Genomic DNA, 15,795 nt, shown 5'->3' with positions numbered 1-15,795 from the left:
TGGACACAATATTCACAACTTCACAGAAGTATAAACCAATTTAAATTAAGTGATATAAACCATTTGACCAACACTGCTGAATGTGGCTCCCAGTGAAAAGATATGAAGTGGTTAAAAAACCACCCCCACTGCATTTCTGCTTCAGAAAGATGAAGAATAATGTCATATTGTAAATTGATGAAGGCGGCAAAAGTAAAGCAAAGCAAAGTCACTCTCTGCGTGTCCTCTTTTCACCTATTTATTATTTCACTTTGCAATCATAACATCTATACAAAATTTTGTAATGGAACACTGTAAAAATCAATCTGTCCTTTAAATGCCAGTATGGAACATCATGCTGTGAAATCTCATTTCAGTGCTTGCTCTGACACTGTATTTTAACACTATGAAATGTATTTTACAACTGTTCTTTTTAAGCCTGAATGCTGGTGCAGTTTTAAATAATAGGAAAAGTGGGAAAAAAACCCCACTGCTTGATAGACTTGAATAAGGGTTCTAGTTACAAACACTCTCTAGAGCTAAACTTTCTGGAGTGATATCTCTTTTCCAATAAGATTGTGATTGTCCCACATTTTTTAAAGGAAACACATTTTCCTATATTTTCTAAAGCTCAACACATCAAATACTATCCCCATACTATGCTGTCCAGCAGGCATCATTCATTAGCTGATTTAAACAGATTAGTATAGCAGATTAGCATGCTGTATTAGAATATCAAAATAACCTTCCTCAGGGTTTGAACGTTTAACTGGGGATCACTTACAACATCTTACAATACTGTTGCTGATGTCTGCATTAAAAATGATTTAGATAATAGAAATCAGAGATAATAGAAGGCATTAGATCAACCCATCTATCCCTGTGTGTGTAAAATACAAACTAGGAGCAGAGAATAAGCAGAGAACTCAGAAACTGCACTAAAGTGAAACAGCATTTTACTCTAGCCAATTAAGGTATGGCTGTTGTATTTTTGATAAACAAAAATCATTAAGGAAGTCAAAATCCAGATTTAAACAAGTAATACTTGGAAAATGCTAACAAAGGAACGTACCCTATAGAATGAAGTAACATTAGGACCTGATCCAAAGCCCCTTGAAATCTTTTCCAAATCACATCTTTATTCAGATCAGTTCTTTATTTAATATAAAGGGGGGGAAGGAGGGGGGGTTCCCACCCCCAATTAAAATTGGCCCTGAAGGCACTATCCTTCCTTTTTCTTTAAAACTAGGTTCCTCAGATATTAATGATAGCATACATGCAGGAAGACATTTTTCTTCAAAATAGAACTTGAATGCCTTGTTCTTCAAACAGTTCCATTCAAAAAAACAAACCAAAACAAAAACCAAACCACTAACTGTGCAAAGGAAATTTAGCATTTAGCTTAAATTTTTCTGAAGGAAAAATACAGGTACCTTTCAGTTCATGAGGTTTCATCAGTTAACTCTTCAAATTAAACATGATGGATCTGTTACTCACCCCTGGCTGTGAAAAATCATGTATTGTAGAAAAAGTTGCAAGGATCCTACTCAACTAGTCAGTGAAGCACCCAACCATTTCCCATCATGTTTTCATTATTCTAACCCATTTGTCAAAACCGAATCTTTAAATTGGGCATTGGCTATTTGCACCTGGGTCAATAACCATGAGGTTACAACGGTTACAGTTCATTGACATCTAATGGAGGGTTTAAATTTGACTAATGTAATCTCACAACATAAAGTCAGGGCACTTGGAAAGCAATTATACACAAGGAGAGCAGACAGTTCTCTGTAAAAATAAAAACTCAAATGTATAGGAAGAGATTATTATAGCATTATAGCATTATTTTGTCAGCATTACTATAGAATTACTTTATTAGCCATGCAATAATTCAGTGTACACTAGTGTCCCTGCAGTAAATAGCAACATCAGCTGAATAATATGAAAATTGGTTCAGAGATTAAGCTAAATTCAGATTAAAAACTTGCTCGAAAGCTTTGTTTTCTAACCCATACCTTGTCCCTCTCCCCATGGCTCCTAATATTTTACCATTCCTCTTTTAAAATCAAGATTTTGCCACCGGGAAGCTCCTGAGTAGTAGTGAATTCTTATTGGAGATGAGCCCTCCACGGATTTTTCAATCAAGGACATTGGTGAGGACAATGCTACGACTTCAGCCAATGTCACCACAGAGTTTAGACGGAAATGGCAAACATGGTTTAAATCCCCTCTGAAATCAGTTCTCACTACAGAGAGCCCTGACTGATAGGACAAGATAGAAAGGAAATACCTTATCTAAGTGACTGTAAGCTCTCCTCAGGTCTTCTGTGCTCTCAAATTTTCCATGACAAAGCCTCATGCACAAAAGTGCATCACAATTAAATGTAGCTAACCAGAACTCCATTTTTGTTGTTTAGCATCATTACTGTGTTCACAGTAACAGCATAACCAAATACGAACCTGGCGTCTTCTCCTATTTCCTTAACAAAAAGTCTACAGCTATACTGATATACACAGCATTGCTTTGAGAATAACACTATCTGAGATAATGTCACAGTGCTAATCATCTTCTCCACCACATCACAGAGCCAGAGAAAAAAAACACTTGTGGTGTAGGGCACAGGAGTGGAAAGGCTGGGAAAAAAATTATACGGTGGAACAGAACTCTGCTTTGCTTTATTCTCCCCTGACAACTTCTTCAGGAGCAATGTGGCCAAAGGTCATTCAATGCCTTTGCTTTTCAAGGTACTCAGGCAGAGCTCACACTTATCATGCACAGAGGTCCAGCATCTCCAAACAAAGCTTGGCTTGCCAGAGACAAAATATAGTTTTAGTTTTACACAAATTACTTCAGTCTTTTCACTTAAAGACTTTGCTCATGTAAGCATTTGGAAAGTGTGCCAGGACCTGTTTCAGACTGCTAATGAAGTAGATTGAGGCAGTGATGAATTGGAGCTGAGGGCACAGACTACCCAAACATTTTTGAAGGGCTCTGGTCCCTTCTAAACCTCCACTTCTCTCATCTTACCCTTACAAAAAAAAAATCTCTGTGCTGAGAAATCATCTGTCTGTGTAGAGAGAAGCAGAGAACATAAAGCACTCAGCTTTTGTCCTGCTCCCACAGAGTCACCTTCCCCTTTTAAAGCTGCTAAAACTAGAACTAGCCAAATCCACTCCATCTCCTTAAGCTCTCCTGTACTTTGTTTCCTTCCGATGTCCTGGGAAGGAAAAAAAATCAGTTTCTGTTGCTAGAGTTAGCACTCCAGTGAACGAAGAATTAGTCACTGAACTAAAATAACAGAGAGCAGGACTTCAGTAAATCCAGGAGACTGAGGACAGATGCTCCCATCCCTGAATTCTTGTGGAGGACTCATGCAAAATCTCTGAATTTTGGTAGGCTATAAATACTATTTAGTTCATGAAAGATGAGCAATACTGTCAGGATAATTCTTCTCAGTCATAGTCTGAGTTGATGGGAAACATTTTGCTTACAGCTCATGTCATTTTAAAACCTCTTTGCACAGGAAGAAAAAGATCACAATTTGTTGAGCCAAATGTGGTAAAATAACTGCTTCTTCCCTCAATTTGAGTAGCTGTTTATTCCAGCATATTACCACTCCAAATGAAGTTATCCTCTCTTCTCTGGATTTTTTTCCAACAGTTCATAAGAGGAAATTAATAAAAATTATTCTTAGTTATTCCCATACAGATAATTCCTCAGTAAGAAATTAAAGCCTATGCACTCTTTTGGCACAGGACTCCTCAGCTCTATAACCTATAGATCTTTATTCCAATATTGGCAAAAGCTAGTAGCAGCAATCAAATAAAATGCTTCCAAAGCTTCCTAAAGATAGCTAGAAATTTAGTACTGACTGCTCACAGCTATGGAGGAGTAGGTGGCCACAGTTTTCCACCAGGTGAATAGAAGCAGTCTGACACTGCAGGCTGGGACGCCAGATGAGCAGCTTGATTCCGTGTTTTGTGCTAAAGTCTTCATGCAAGTACAGCAGTCTGGATTCTCTTGCCTGACAGAAGGCATTGAGTAGACAGCTCTTATGCTTCATTAATTGATTTTTTAACCATTCATAGACAAATTTATTTCTGTAGCTAGCATACAGTGGTTGCAGGGCCAACTGGATTTTTCACTTGAGCATAATCCCCATCTTACTTGTGCCACTTACAGTGATAGCACCTCAAGAGTGTCAGATGTGTAAGGAAAATCTCAATATTGTTGTACAATTCTGCTTCTGCATGGTTCTTTATCTTCCTGTCCTCTTATCCGTGGAAAACAAAGGAAAACACTTTGTTAGGTTCTTTATTTCTCATGGTTTTTGAAAATATTTTTTGTTATTTTGCTCCACATGCAGATAAATAGTATGAAGGTGAAAGTAAAGTGAATTCTAAATAAAAGCAAGTTACAGCTCCCATTTGGTACCCTGATTTAAGGTCAGGGACATTTGAAATAAAGTAGATACAGTTTGCAATGTGAATTATTAGGCAGATGACTTCCACATCTGTTCTCAGAGTATCACCTGTAAAACGCTATTTATTAAATTCATTTTTTTTAAATGTATCACAGGTATAAACTTATCTAAAGGACAAAACCAACAAAACTGGGCTGGAAGAGAACAAGCTCCTCTGCAAGACTCCTGTCTGGGCAGATTCCAGAGGAGGGGGAAGCTGCAGGAAAGATCAGTACACACACACAGTTGTTCAGGTTGGCAAGTACCGACACGCTGTGTCTTCATTCTTTTCTTGGCACCACAGAAGCTCTACAAACATGACTTAGTATTCACTTCATACAATGAAAAGTGAAGTTTACACTGAGCTTACGGATTTGTGACTTATGCTATTAAAAAATGAATTATGTCAATCCCATGAGGTGCATATGTACATTATTTCCTTCAATGCAGCATGACTTTTGAAAAAGTTACTGTCCTTTCCAAAGGTCTTTAGCAAGTGTTCTACATGGAAACCTCCTTTTTGCACCTAAGAGCAATGCTTCCTCTTTTGATGGCTGGGTTTTATCATTTTTGCTGCAAGCAAAAAGCTGTTCATTGATAAGTCAATTTACTTTTTTTTTTTTCCCATCAAACTACATTTCTTCATACTGAAATGGGGAATAGCAGATACTTTCCTTACAGTGAAATAAGGAAAGTACCTCTGGGCACAGAGGGGATGTTTCTGTGATTTTGTCTCATGGAAAGTAAAAAGTGCAAATCGGTGAGTTTTGGGAATGGATACCTTGAGGTGGGAGGCTAGCACAAAGAAAGAAAGAAACTTATTTATTCTCCCACATACTAAATCACATCAGAGACACTAAGTCATAGTATATTTATTTCTTGGTCACAAAAATATGCTATACTGAAACTGTAAAATACTGTCTGGAGTGGGTCCAGCAGGGAGGCTGGGAGGTAGGCAGCAAGGCACTTGCCTCTCGTTACTTGCCTTGTTTCTATAGTTGGAATCTCCCCATCTGCTCCTGGAAAGTACCAGAAGCAGGACATGCACTCACTTCTGTTGATTCCACCCAAGTGCAGCAGTCAGTAAGGATTTTTTCTCCATTCCAAACACCTGTGCAAATAAAAATACCAGAGATAGTAACACTTCTAAAAACCAAAACCAAAAAATAAATTGTAAATTTTAAATGCAAACTTTTTTATCAAAAAATTCTTTCAAAAAGACATCTCTGAGAGTGCCTGCCCCACCCCCTGGGCAACCAGCCCCTTGGTCACCTTGCCTGTTCTGTCAGAAGGTGGCAGGTCCACATGAGCCTGCCTGTCCCCTGCACCTCCGCTTTCCCAACCACTCTCGAATCTGCCACTCAGACACCTTTGGGGCTCTTACCACTCTCCCTCCTGGAAACTAGAGAAAAACACATTTTTTCTTGATGAGTCCTTTGGATTTTTTCCATTTTTGGTTTGTGGCCCCTATAAAAAATTGGAGGTAGATCAGGTGAATGTGGGCAGGCGCTGGACCTGTCAGTCTCCCTGGCAGGCTGGAGTTGGAAACACAGCCTGTACAAAGCACTCTAACTGAAAAACTTGCAATTTCAGCACTTTATTACTTTGATATAAAGTTCCACTGACCCATTGATTAAAGATCACAGGGACCAGAAACTCACACTGATCGTCCAAGTCCCATGTTTGTAGACATGCCTGTTGTCATGGCAAAAACAGGCCTTTTCCCTCAGTCTAGCTAAATTGGATTTTACTTATTGACCAGATGACAGATCAGGCCAAAACTCTGTTTTGTTTCTGTTAATATACTAGTTATACTTTATATCTCCTTTATAATTGACATAGAGTGTAATGAAACACAGTTCTGTCTCCTCTTTCTCTAGAAGGATTCTCCTCAAACCTTCTCCATCCCTCGCCCCTTGGTTTGCCGCGGTGGCCAGATCCTGCACAGACTTTAGCACACGAGGTGCAGTGATCTGGCCGAGGTCCAGGTGCAGGGAGGTGTGGGAGGGCAGGGGTGGCAGGGAAACAGTGCCTCCGCACCCAGGAGGGCAGGTCTCCAAGCGGGCGTGGGGAGCAAGCTTGGCCCTGGCTCTGATGTGTAGCAGCCAGGGACTGCCCAGACTGTTCTTGAGTGGCAGGCTAAGGAATATGGCAACTCCAGGCACAGCAAGGGATACTATAAAGAGAACGGCAATTTTAATAAGGGTCACAGGAGAAGGAAAGCCAGCTGCTGTGCTGAGTCTGCTGTGCGTGCGTGCATACGTCAAGACAAAAATTTCCTTGTCTTTAGAAAGGAACCATGAAATACTACATGGGGAGGGCAGTCACCTAATCACTTCTTCATACTTTCTTCACTACTGAGGCTGCAGAGGAAGTTAAGCAACAAAAACTAGCATCCCTGCATTGCAACTTTTTCAACACCCTGGGTAACTTCCAGCCAGCACAGGAAGCTGCATTTCACCAGTATACATATTTATGTAAACAAGTACCATGAGTGGCCACAGGGCCTGCAATGAAAATAGAGATATATTGAACCTACTGTGTCAGAGCAGGAAGCAGTTCTTCATGGGGAAAATAAATGCGGTGTTCCTGTTCCTATTATGATGCTTTTAAATTAAGTTTTGCCAGAGAAGAATTTGGCTATAGTAAATACAACTTCATTGCAACTGGCCCTGCAGAGATAGAGTGTCTGTAAACAATCCCTTAAAAGAGCTGTACTCCTTTTTAGAATTTTTTTTTTTAGTCTTTTAGTCGATTGCATTAGGCATCTCCTGTTTTCCAGGCCACAAGTCCTCATGAAGAAGTATAACCGAACTGTTTCCTCTGAGCAGAATTTCATCCACAATCAAGAGTTACATATAAGCTCACTATTAAGTCAACAGGAGTATAATCCCAGGTATGCAGGCTCTTCCCAAACATATTTTGCAGTATTGATGTTGTCACACTGCCTGAGCTTCACCCCAGCACGTGAAGTGCTCCAAACTGCACCCTGCTTCCTGTGCTCAGGGACCACATGCACACTCCCACAGCCTAGCTGCTGGGAATTTATTTCTTGAGAGACAAAGTGGCAGTACTTGCTACCCTCTTTCTTGAGAGTCCAGCACTGACAACCAAAGGTTTTAGTAAAATAAAGTAAATCATTTTTCCTGGCTAGCATTGCTTGAGTATGCACAGTAACGAGAAAGGTTCTGGATCCTGCTGATCTTGCTTGACCTTTTGTTATCAGCTGGCCCCAGTCTTACTTACTTAATTTTCTATGAACTGACACTAGGTTCAGACATTTCTGTTGGTTTCCACGCAAATATTTCATTTTTGCTGCTCTTTTCTAGTCAGCATTTCTCCCAGACATGTTCAATGGGAGCTAACTGCCTGTCAGCAGTTACCTAGTATGCATTATTCTTTGCAACCTTATTACAATGTATCTCCAGTTCTCATGTTGATTGACTGCTTTAGTACAAGGAGGCCACTGCTCTGAATTGCACCTGCTTCTCTGAATAGTCACAGTTAGCCAACTCAAGAAAAAGATAAAAAACCCAACTAACAGACAATTCCTTAAAAACTATCAGCTTTTTTTTTTTTTTTTTTTTTTCAGGAGAATGTCTCCATAAGACTTCGGTAAAAATGCTTTTCTATCTATTACTCTTCCTTGGCATTGTCACTCTGTGGTGGCATTGGAGGGCAAGAGACAGGATGAAGGTTACAAATCTCCCAGGAAAATATATATTCATCACTGGATGTGACACAGGATTTGGAAATATGGCAGCAAAGATTTTTGATAAAAAGATATTCCATGTTTTTGCCAGCTGTCTGACTGAAACAGGAGACAAAGAGCTAAAAGCTGTGACCTTGAAGCAGCTTCAGACAGTACTGCTAGATGTGAGAGATTCAGACAGAGTTAAGAAAGTGGCTGCACGGGTTAAAGCTGAAGTTCAGTCAGAAGGTGAGTGCCAGGATATGTGCCTTAAAAAAAAAAAATAACCAAAACCAAGGGAGTTCTCCTAAAAATACCATGCTATGTTCACAGCTCAATTTCATTGAGATTTCTTGTTACCTTCCAGAAACATGGAAGAAGATCTCACTAGAGGTATGTTTTATACATCTAGTTAGTGGTAGGTAAATATTTGGGAATGTGCTCAAAAAGTCAGGCTCATCGATACATTGTTGTCAGAACAGGAATCCAGTTCCTGGAACCTTCCTTGGGACTGTTTGCACTCACACGCATATCTGCATTATGGCACGAGTGCTCGGCCCCTCCCATGCTGTGTTACCTGGCTAGGGAACAAATTAAATAAATTCCACTTAACAAGCGTAATTAAAAATGGAATACGTGCAAAAGCAAAATTTATCTGTGAACTCTATTGAATACATCTGAATATAACTCTTTTAGAATATCACTTGCAGACCATCTGAAAACAGAAAAATCTCATATTTCTGACCCAAGAAGTTGTGCAAGACAAGATGCTGCTGCCGTTACTGATGCTAATTGATTTCATTAGGAATGGCATTGCAGTAGAGTTTTCAAAGGCCCAAGATCCTGTGGGCTGGATTCTGGTAACTCTGAATCTTAAATCTGCTCTATTATGATGTGTCACAGTACCAATTATACTTAATGCAAAATTCCAATCTCCATTTGACCTTTTGTCTCTTCATAAAAGTGCTTATAAGTTGCCAAGTTCCTTTTATTTGAAACTGTGCTTGGTGTCAGGCCAAAAGTGAATTTTTTCCCCAAGAAAAACTATGAGTAAGGTCAGACCAGCAAAAATATTCATTCACACAACTCTTAACAGCTGATACAAGAAAAGAACTGGTTTTGCATTTTTCTATTTTCCCCTCCCACTTCTGAGGGCTCAGAAATGTCTTTCAAATCAATCTAGTGTTTTTCCCTGCCTCCACCTCATTTTTTGGAGCTGGCTGACCAGGTCTATTTCTTAAACATTTCCTGTCACCCAATATAGTTGTTCTTTGCCATATCTGGTCTTCCTCCACTGCCCTTTCTCCCACAGAAAGCCAACAACACCCCATGCCCAAAATGCTGTGGCAGAGGGATGACTACACAAAGGGTGATGGAAAGGATGGTGATAAAACCTGGACACTGAGAATAAAGCTGAACAGTCAGTGCAGGACGTGCTGAAGCAATTACTCCAACTCTTCATTGCCTTCTTGGTCCCTCACTGATTTTCTGTGAAGTCTCACCCAGTTCAATTAATCTGACACATTGGGTGAAAATTTGCTTCCTGTTTCCCTACAGGTCTCTGGGGACTTGTCAATAATGCTGGGATTATGGGGCCATCAACTCTGACAGACTGGCTGGATATTGAGCACTTTAGAGAACCAATTGACGTTCATTCAATTGGACTGATAAATGTTACAATAAATATGCTTCCCTTGATAAAAAAAGCAAAGGGAAGGATAGTAAATATATCCAGTGTTGGTGGTCGCCTAGCATTCAGTGGTGGAGGCTATTTTCCTTCAAAGTTTGGGGTAGAAGGATTTAATGACAGCTTAAGGTATAACACTATGAGGAAAGACCACCTTTTTTTTTTTTTTCCTAACGCTCATATACTGATTTACAATCCTGGCGCTTGGTATAAAATTGAAAAACATTAGACACTTCAGACTAATTCTTCTTAAAAGTTCTTTTGCTCAACACAGATTACGCCACTTTTGAAATGGTACAAAACCTGTTGGGCACACAAGCTCTCCTCAAGTATTATTGCAGCATAGCTGGTACTCTTACAGATTCACAGCTAACATATCTTAGTGCACAGAGGCCTTAGTGCAGAGGAAGTTCCACTCAAGCAAACCAAGATGTCTTTGCAATATGAACCTAATTCTCCCAATTGAAAAGTGCACCTAGAAACTTCCAGCAGCCTCCCACCCAGAAAAAATACATACCATGAGTTATTGCATGATAGTAACTTTTGTCTAAGCTTTGTTCTCCAAAGTGTCTTAATTATACCAGTCATTAGAGAGAGCCAGAGAACACAGCAAACTAATCCTGGGGACCACCATGGCTTCTTCCTGTAACACACACAGGGAGCAATTTCTGTTCCTAAATATATAGTGTCATCTTAGATATCAGGACACTCCCACAGGGCTGGCAGATATGAGATGGGGCCAGAAGGAAATGTACCAATCCGGAGCATCAGCCAGAGGTCAAGAGCAATTCCCTAAGACACGTAAAATTACACACTTGCATTTAGGCAGCTGGCCAGTCTTACAGACAAGTCAGATAACTAATGAGCTACTGCAAGGTGAAGTAGAATGTGAAATACAGTATGCGAGCTACTGCCCAGCTATTGCCCATGCATGTTCTCACTCTGTGAAGGAGGTAAGGTAGTTCATCTCTCTTGCATTTAGGGATACCAAGCTGAAAGTTCACAGCCATGAACAAACCTCACAGTATTTGTGTGCTAGTGTGCCACGTAAAGACAGAAATAAAAGTGTTAGCACAGAAGAAAATCCCACAGTATTAATAATAATGTCTAATCTAATTAAATCATTGGTTTGTCTTTGCAGGAGAGATATGAAAGCTTTTGGAGTTAAGGTTTGTTGCATTCAACCTGGACTGTTCAAAACAGCATTATCTGATCCAGCAAAGATTATGAAAGAGAAGGAGGTTATTTGGAATAAGCTTCCCCCTGGTATTAAAACACAGTATGGAGAGGAGTATTTTCAGAAAGGTGAGGCAATTTACAGACATTTGTATTAAAAGAAGCAATACATTTATTGCTGAGAAAGCCTTGCAAAGTGGCATTATAAATTCTGATGTTCTGGAAAGAATGTGATGTGAAAAGTTTCTCTTCAAATGCATCTGCATCACAATATGACTATCCGCACAAAAGACTTGTTCTGGGAAGCTTCATTCAAATCTCAGTTAAAGATTAATTATTCGTGTTGGCATGAAGCTTTTGAGCAAACTCCCAAACAGAAAAACTTTCATCTGATGATGTAATCAATGTGCTCAATGTGGTTTTCTGTCATTATTGTTTATTTATTTAGTAATCAAAAAGGGGTCAATTCCCTTTGCTTCTGCTGGCCCCACTGGTGATGAAGCCCTTCAGGACCTCCCTGACAGACACTTGCTCAGCCTGCTGGAACAGGGGCTGCTGGAACAGGGGCTGCTTGTCTTTTGATCCTTGGACTTTCTTGTCCCTCAACTTTGTTCTTCACAATTGTGTTTCACAACTCTCCACGAAGCAATTTCCTTACTACAGGAGACTCATTTACAACTACATGATTTCTGTTTCCCTTTGCCTCTTACACAGCTGTGTTTATTCTGAGATACTGTCAATGCTGGTTGCTTGTCCTCAGATCATCCAGGCCCAGTTTTGCCATGACTGTTCCACAATTAGGGGTAACTAGACTGTTCTTGGGGTCAACTACATCACAAGGTCATTATGGATGGGGACTTGGTCCTCAGAAACAGCTACAAATTCTTGTGTAGGGAGAAACACAAAATACCAATTCCTTAGTGAAATTGCACTGATCCGTGTGGGGGGAAGAGTTACAAGTCACCCTGCCTGGCTGTCACTATCTTCCTTTTTGAGCTTTACAGATGCACTCAAGAAATAAAAGCTGTCGAAGATCTGTCTTAACAAGGACATTTCACCAGTTGTTCAGTGCATGGAGCATGCCCTAACAAGCCTACATCCATGTGCCCATTACGTTGTTGGGCAAGATGCTAAGTTATTTTGGAATCCCCTCTCAAGAATGCCAGCAGCTACACAAGACTTCCTCCTGCTGCGGAACAGAGTAGAGCTTGCAGTTTCCCATACAAAGTAAATATTTGCAAATATATTCCCCATCATGGACAAGGTTGATTCTATAGGTTGATTCTATAAGATCTATCCTATATATCGGCATGATACAAACTATACATGAAATACACACCCATTCCCTGTAAATGTAAGACTGTAAGAATATCTCTTTCTCCAGTATCTCTTACTATTAAAAAAACATACATTATATAATTTTTAACATGTAAACCAGAAAGAACAAAGGAACTATTAAACTTTCAGAAATGACTGGGACTTTTCAGTTCCTTCACCTTTAAGGTGCTCAGTTGAGAACTCTTGAGGGCTCCAGTTTTCACAAAGATCCATAAGACAAAAATAGGGAATGTGGCTTTAAGTTCCTGCAGCAGGAAGAGTTCGGTCATCTCAGGGAGAGAAGGGAATGGAAATAGAGCCTTCCTCTGGAAGAAGTGAATTATTGCAATATAAATAGTCACCCCTATTGTTTTGAGGCCAAGGAAACTGGTTGCCTTTCCTTGATACAGCCCTAACTGGAGAGAGAACAAAATAACGTGCTGAAGTCACTGAGCTGGCTGGGATTTCTGCTCACAGGACTTTGCAAGGTGAGGCATTTTCCTGGTCAGCAGGCTGTATCTTGAGGATCCCTGAAGTTCAGCTCTACCCCTCTGTTGTAAAGGATCCATAGCTACAAACATACACTGTGGGTCCAATTACAGAAGTCCAATACCTGCAATTAAGGTAGTGAGGAGCTAAGGGTTGGTTGGTTTTGTTGGGTTTTTTTGCCTCAAGTCCAGGAGCTGTTTCTTGGCATAAAAATAATATCCCTGTGTTTTGTGAGATGCTGAGTAATTACTGTGGAGAGGTGCTGCTTTGTTCAATTCTTGACACAAGTGCCTGTTAAGACCCAGCTCTACTGGAATTAATCATGGCAAAGTGCTTGAGAACTGCAGAGACCCCACGTCGAGTCTGTAACTGCACGTTGCTCAGGAAGCCATTTCCCACTGCCATGGAAACTACTCAGCGATGAAACAAATGCTTTCTTCATGCTGGTGAATTTGCTGACATGATCAGGCTAAAGAGCAAGTTACCCAGTGGCTATCCAAATAGATAGGTTTTCAATTTAGTCTCTATGGAGCTTGCAAAACACCAATTCTGCTTTTCTCAGTGCAGCTTATGCTTAGGCTTTAGTGGGGTCATTTAACTTATATCTCAGTTATCTGAAGAAGTTATTCATTCTAGAGCAGGTTTGAGGTGGATACCTATCACCTGGCTAATCTTACTGAGGTATTGCTGGCATTACTATAGTAAATTTTATTTTAAAACTAACTTTCTGTCAATAAAAGTGACAGAAACCCAAGTTTTCTTTATTTAACATTTAATCCAAAGGCTGCTGTGTGGCTGTCTAGTGAGCTAGTAGCTTCCCTGTCCCAATCTGCATGAGCTGCTAGCTTTCCAGGCAAGAGATCAGTCCATCCCAGTCGGTGAAATTCTTGGCTTCTGCAGAGTTGGGAGCACTGGGCCCTAGGAATGTGAAGGCAACTTGCGAGCACCTGGAGGTATAGACTGAGCTTGCAGATGTCTCCCCAGGGTGTGGGGAGAATGTGAGTAATGGCACAAAACCAGCACTTGTGTCTATCGTTACAGTGAGTACCAATTATATGCATTTGCAGAGTAGCTAAGAGAACAAATTAAGCACTTGTTTTTGAGTGCACAGACAAGAGAACATGCAGTCCCTTCCTTTCTAGAGTGATTTTAACAATTGTTGCTTATCTAAGCACCTACAGGGTCTAAACAAAACGCTAACTTAGAAATGTTCTTCTCAACATCTGGATTCTTTTTCTGCTCCTTTATTTTGAATTACTGGGTCAGTCACCTAAGAGTTTACAGGGTTTTATTTTCCTGGGTCTTTTACCAATGCTGTGGTAAAAACCTGAAGTGCAAGCCATACCAGGAAATATACAATCATGCCAAGAAATCAGCCCCCACTGTACCAGATTACATTAATCTCCCTGCAAAATGCTGAGTAGGAGAGTTTGGGGGTGTATTTCTTCTGAGGTGACATATTAATGAAGATCTTAAGTTACCTGTTGACAACCAAACTGAATTATCACGCTGACATTTTTACACAGCATACAAAAAAGCACTACTTTTCCATGAAACAAAAGTGCAAAGCCCTGCACATGCAGGAATCGCTCACCTAAGAGTGGGAGATGTGATATGTTTATGCCTGCATATTTGTTTATTAACTGAAGACCAGGGGCTTTGGAGCTCTGGCAGGATAACTGACTATTAAAGTTTGTACTTCCTAGACTCTGGAGAGCTGTTGGGTGATCTGTCAGAGAATTGTCTGATACACCTAAACTTTCCACTGAGTACTACATGAATCCTGTTTCTGAAGAACCCCAGTCCCCTTGGCAGTTCTTCCTCAGCGTGCCTGGCAGGTCACTCTAACCCATTGCAGAGCGCTGACTTCTGGAGGTTTGCACTGCCAGCATGGCGGTGAAGGAAGGAATCCAAAGCACACCCAGACCCCAAACTTCACCCCAACCTGAGCTTCTTTGGCACAACTACCAAAGCAAACTTGCTGTGGGAGTAGAACACTGGCACCGCCCTTCAATACGGTCTATGTGCTTCAGTTTCCTGTAGTGCAGAGAAGCAGAGGGATCCTGTATTTTGCAGTCCTCTAAGGATCTTAAAGGGCTCTCAGTGTAGTCATGCTGCTTTTCTCTAAAATCAATTGCTTTTATAATGGCACTTGGCTATGCATAAAAAGCCAAGCTCAGTCCCAAGAGTTCTCAATTTGCCAGGCAAATATCAAAGTTTTAATGGAAAGTAGAATTTGCCTTTAGCTACCCTACTGGCTTCATTAGCAATCAGAATTCAATATTTATGAAGATCTATCAATATTCTTGAAATATCATGCTGACATTTTCTCTGGAAACACACTTTTTGCCCCTGCAGACAGCTATTTCAAAATCGATATGCCCCTGGAAGATAAACGGCTTTTTGTAGTGCTCCACAATTATCAAATAAGAAATATTTTGCATAATGTTGGACATTCACAGAACTAGATTGTTTTCTTGGAAGAAAACTTTATCTGAGACTATTTCCTTTGATTCTGACCCCAGACTCCATCCAGCAGCAATGATGTCATCTAGCAGGATAAATACTGGTAGAAGGCTCCAGCAGAACAGAACCTGCCATGGTCCTCAGCAAGTCCAAATATCCATGTGTTATCAGAGAAGGAGCACAGGCACTCGGGGAGAGCTAGGCACTTAGGGATTACAGCCTTAGTAACACTGTCCCAGGGCTGACAGGGGAGAGAGGAACAGCGGAGGCTCCACACAGCGCCGCCCTCTCAGGTGTTGCCCCTAGAGCTCCTTGTCTTGCAGCGCTTCTCTGCCAATTATTGCTACTGAAACACAGGGGCTAACACTAATGAGAGCAGTCGCAGGTGTTTCTGGCATCCTGGCCAGACACTTAAAGACTTCTCTGCAGAGCCCAGTTTCAAATGTAACCTGCTTTCCAGTAGCGCAAGCTCACTGCCTGTTGCTTCCTCCCTACATCACAGCCAAGTAAGGAAGGTGTGATTTAAA

General features: G+C 40.7%; 1 protein-coding gene across 1 annotated transcript; it reads left to right on the top strand.

Annotated features, from left to right (window-relative positions):
- Positions 1 to 8,043: 8,043 nt before the first annotated feature.
- Positions 8,044 to 12,227, top strand: DHRS9 (dehydrogenase/reductase (SDR family) member 9). Its single transcript, XM_010085944.1, is given in 4 exon segments — positions 8,044 to 8,382; positions 9,691 to 9,949; positions 10,962 to 11,125; positions 12,001 to 12,227. Coding segments are annotated over 4 exon segments (969 nt in total). The 5' UTR covers positions 8,044 to 8,063.
- The last annotated feature ends 3,568 nt before the right edge of the window (positions 12,228 to 15,795 follow it).

This window comes from Pterocles gutturalis, unplaced genomic scaffold (genome assembly GCF_000699245.1).
Source record: "Pterocles gutturalis isolate BGI_N339 unplaced genomic scaffold, ASM69924v1 scaffold6981, whole genome shotgun sequence".
Lineage (NCBI taxonomy): Eukaryota > Metazoa > Chordata > Aves > Pterocliformes > Pteroclidae > Pterocles > Pterocles gutturalis.
The sequence above is the reverse complement of the archived record's forward strand: the minus strand, read 5'-3'. Positions and strand labels throughout refer to the sequence as shown.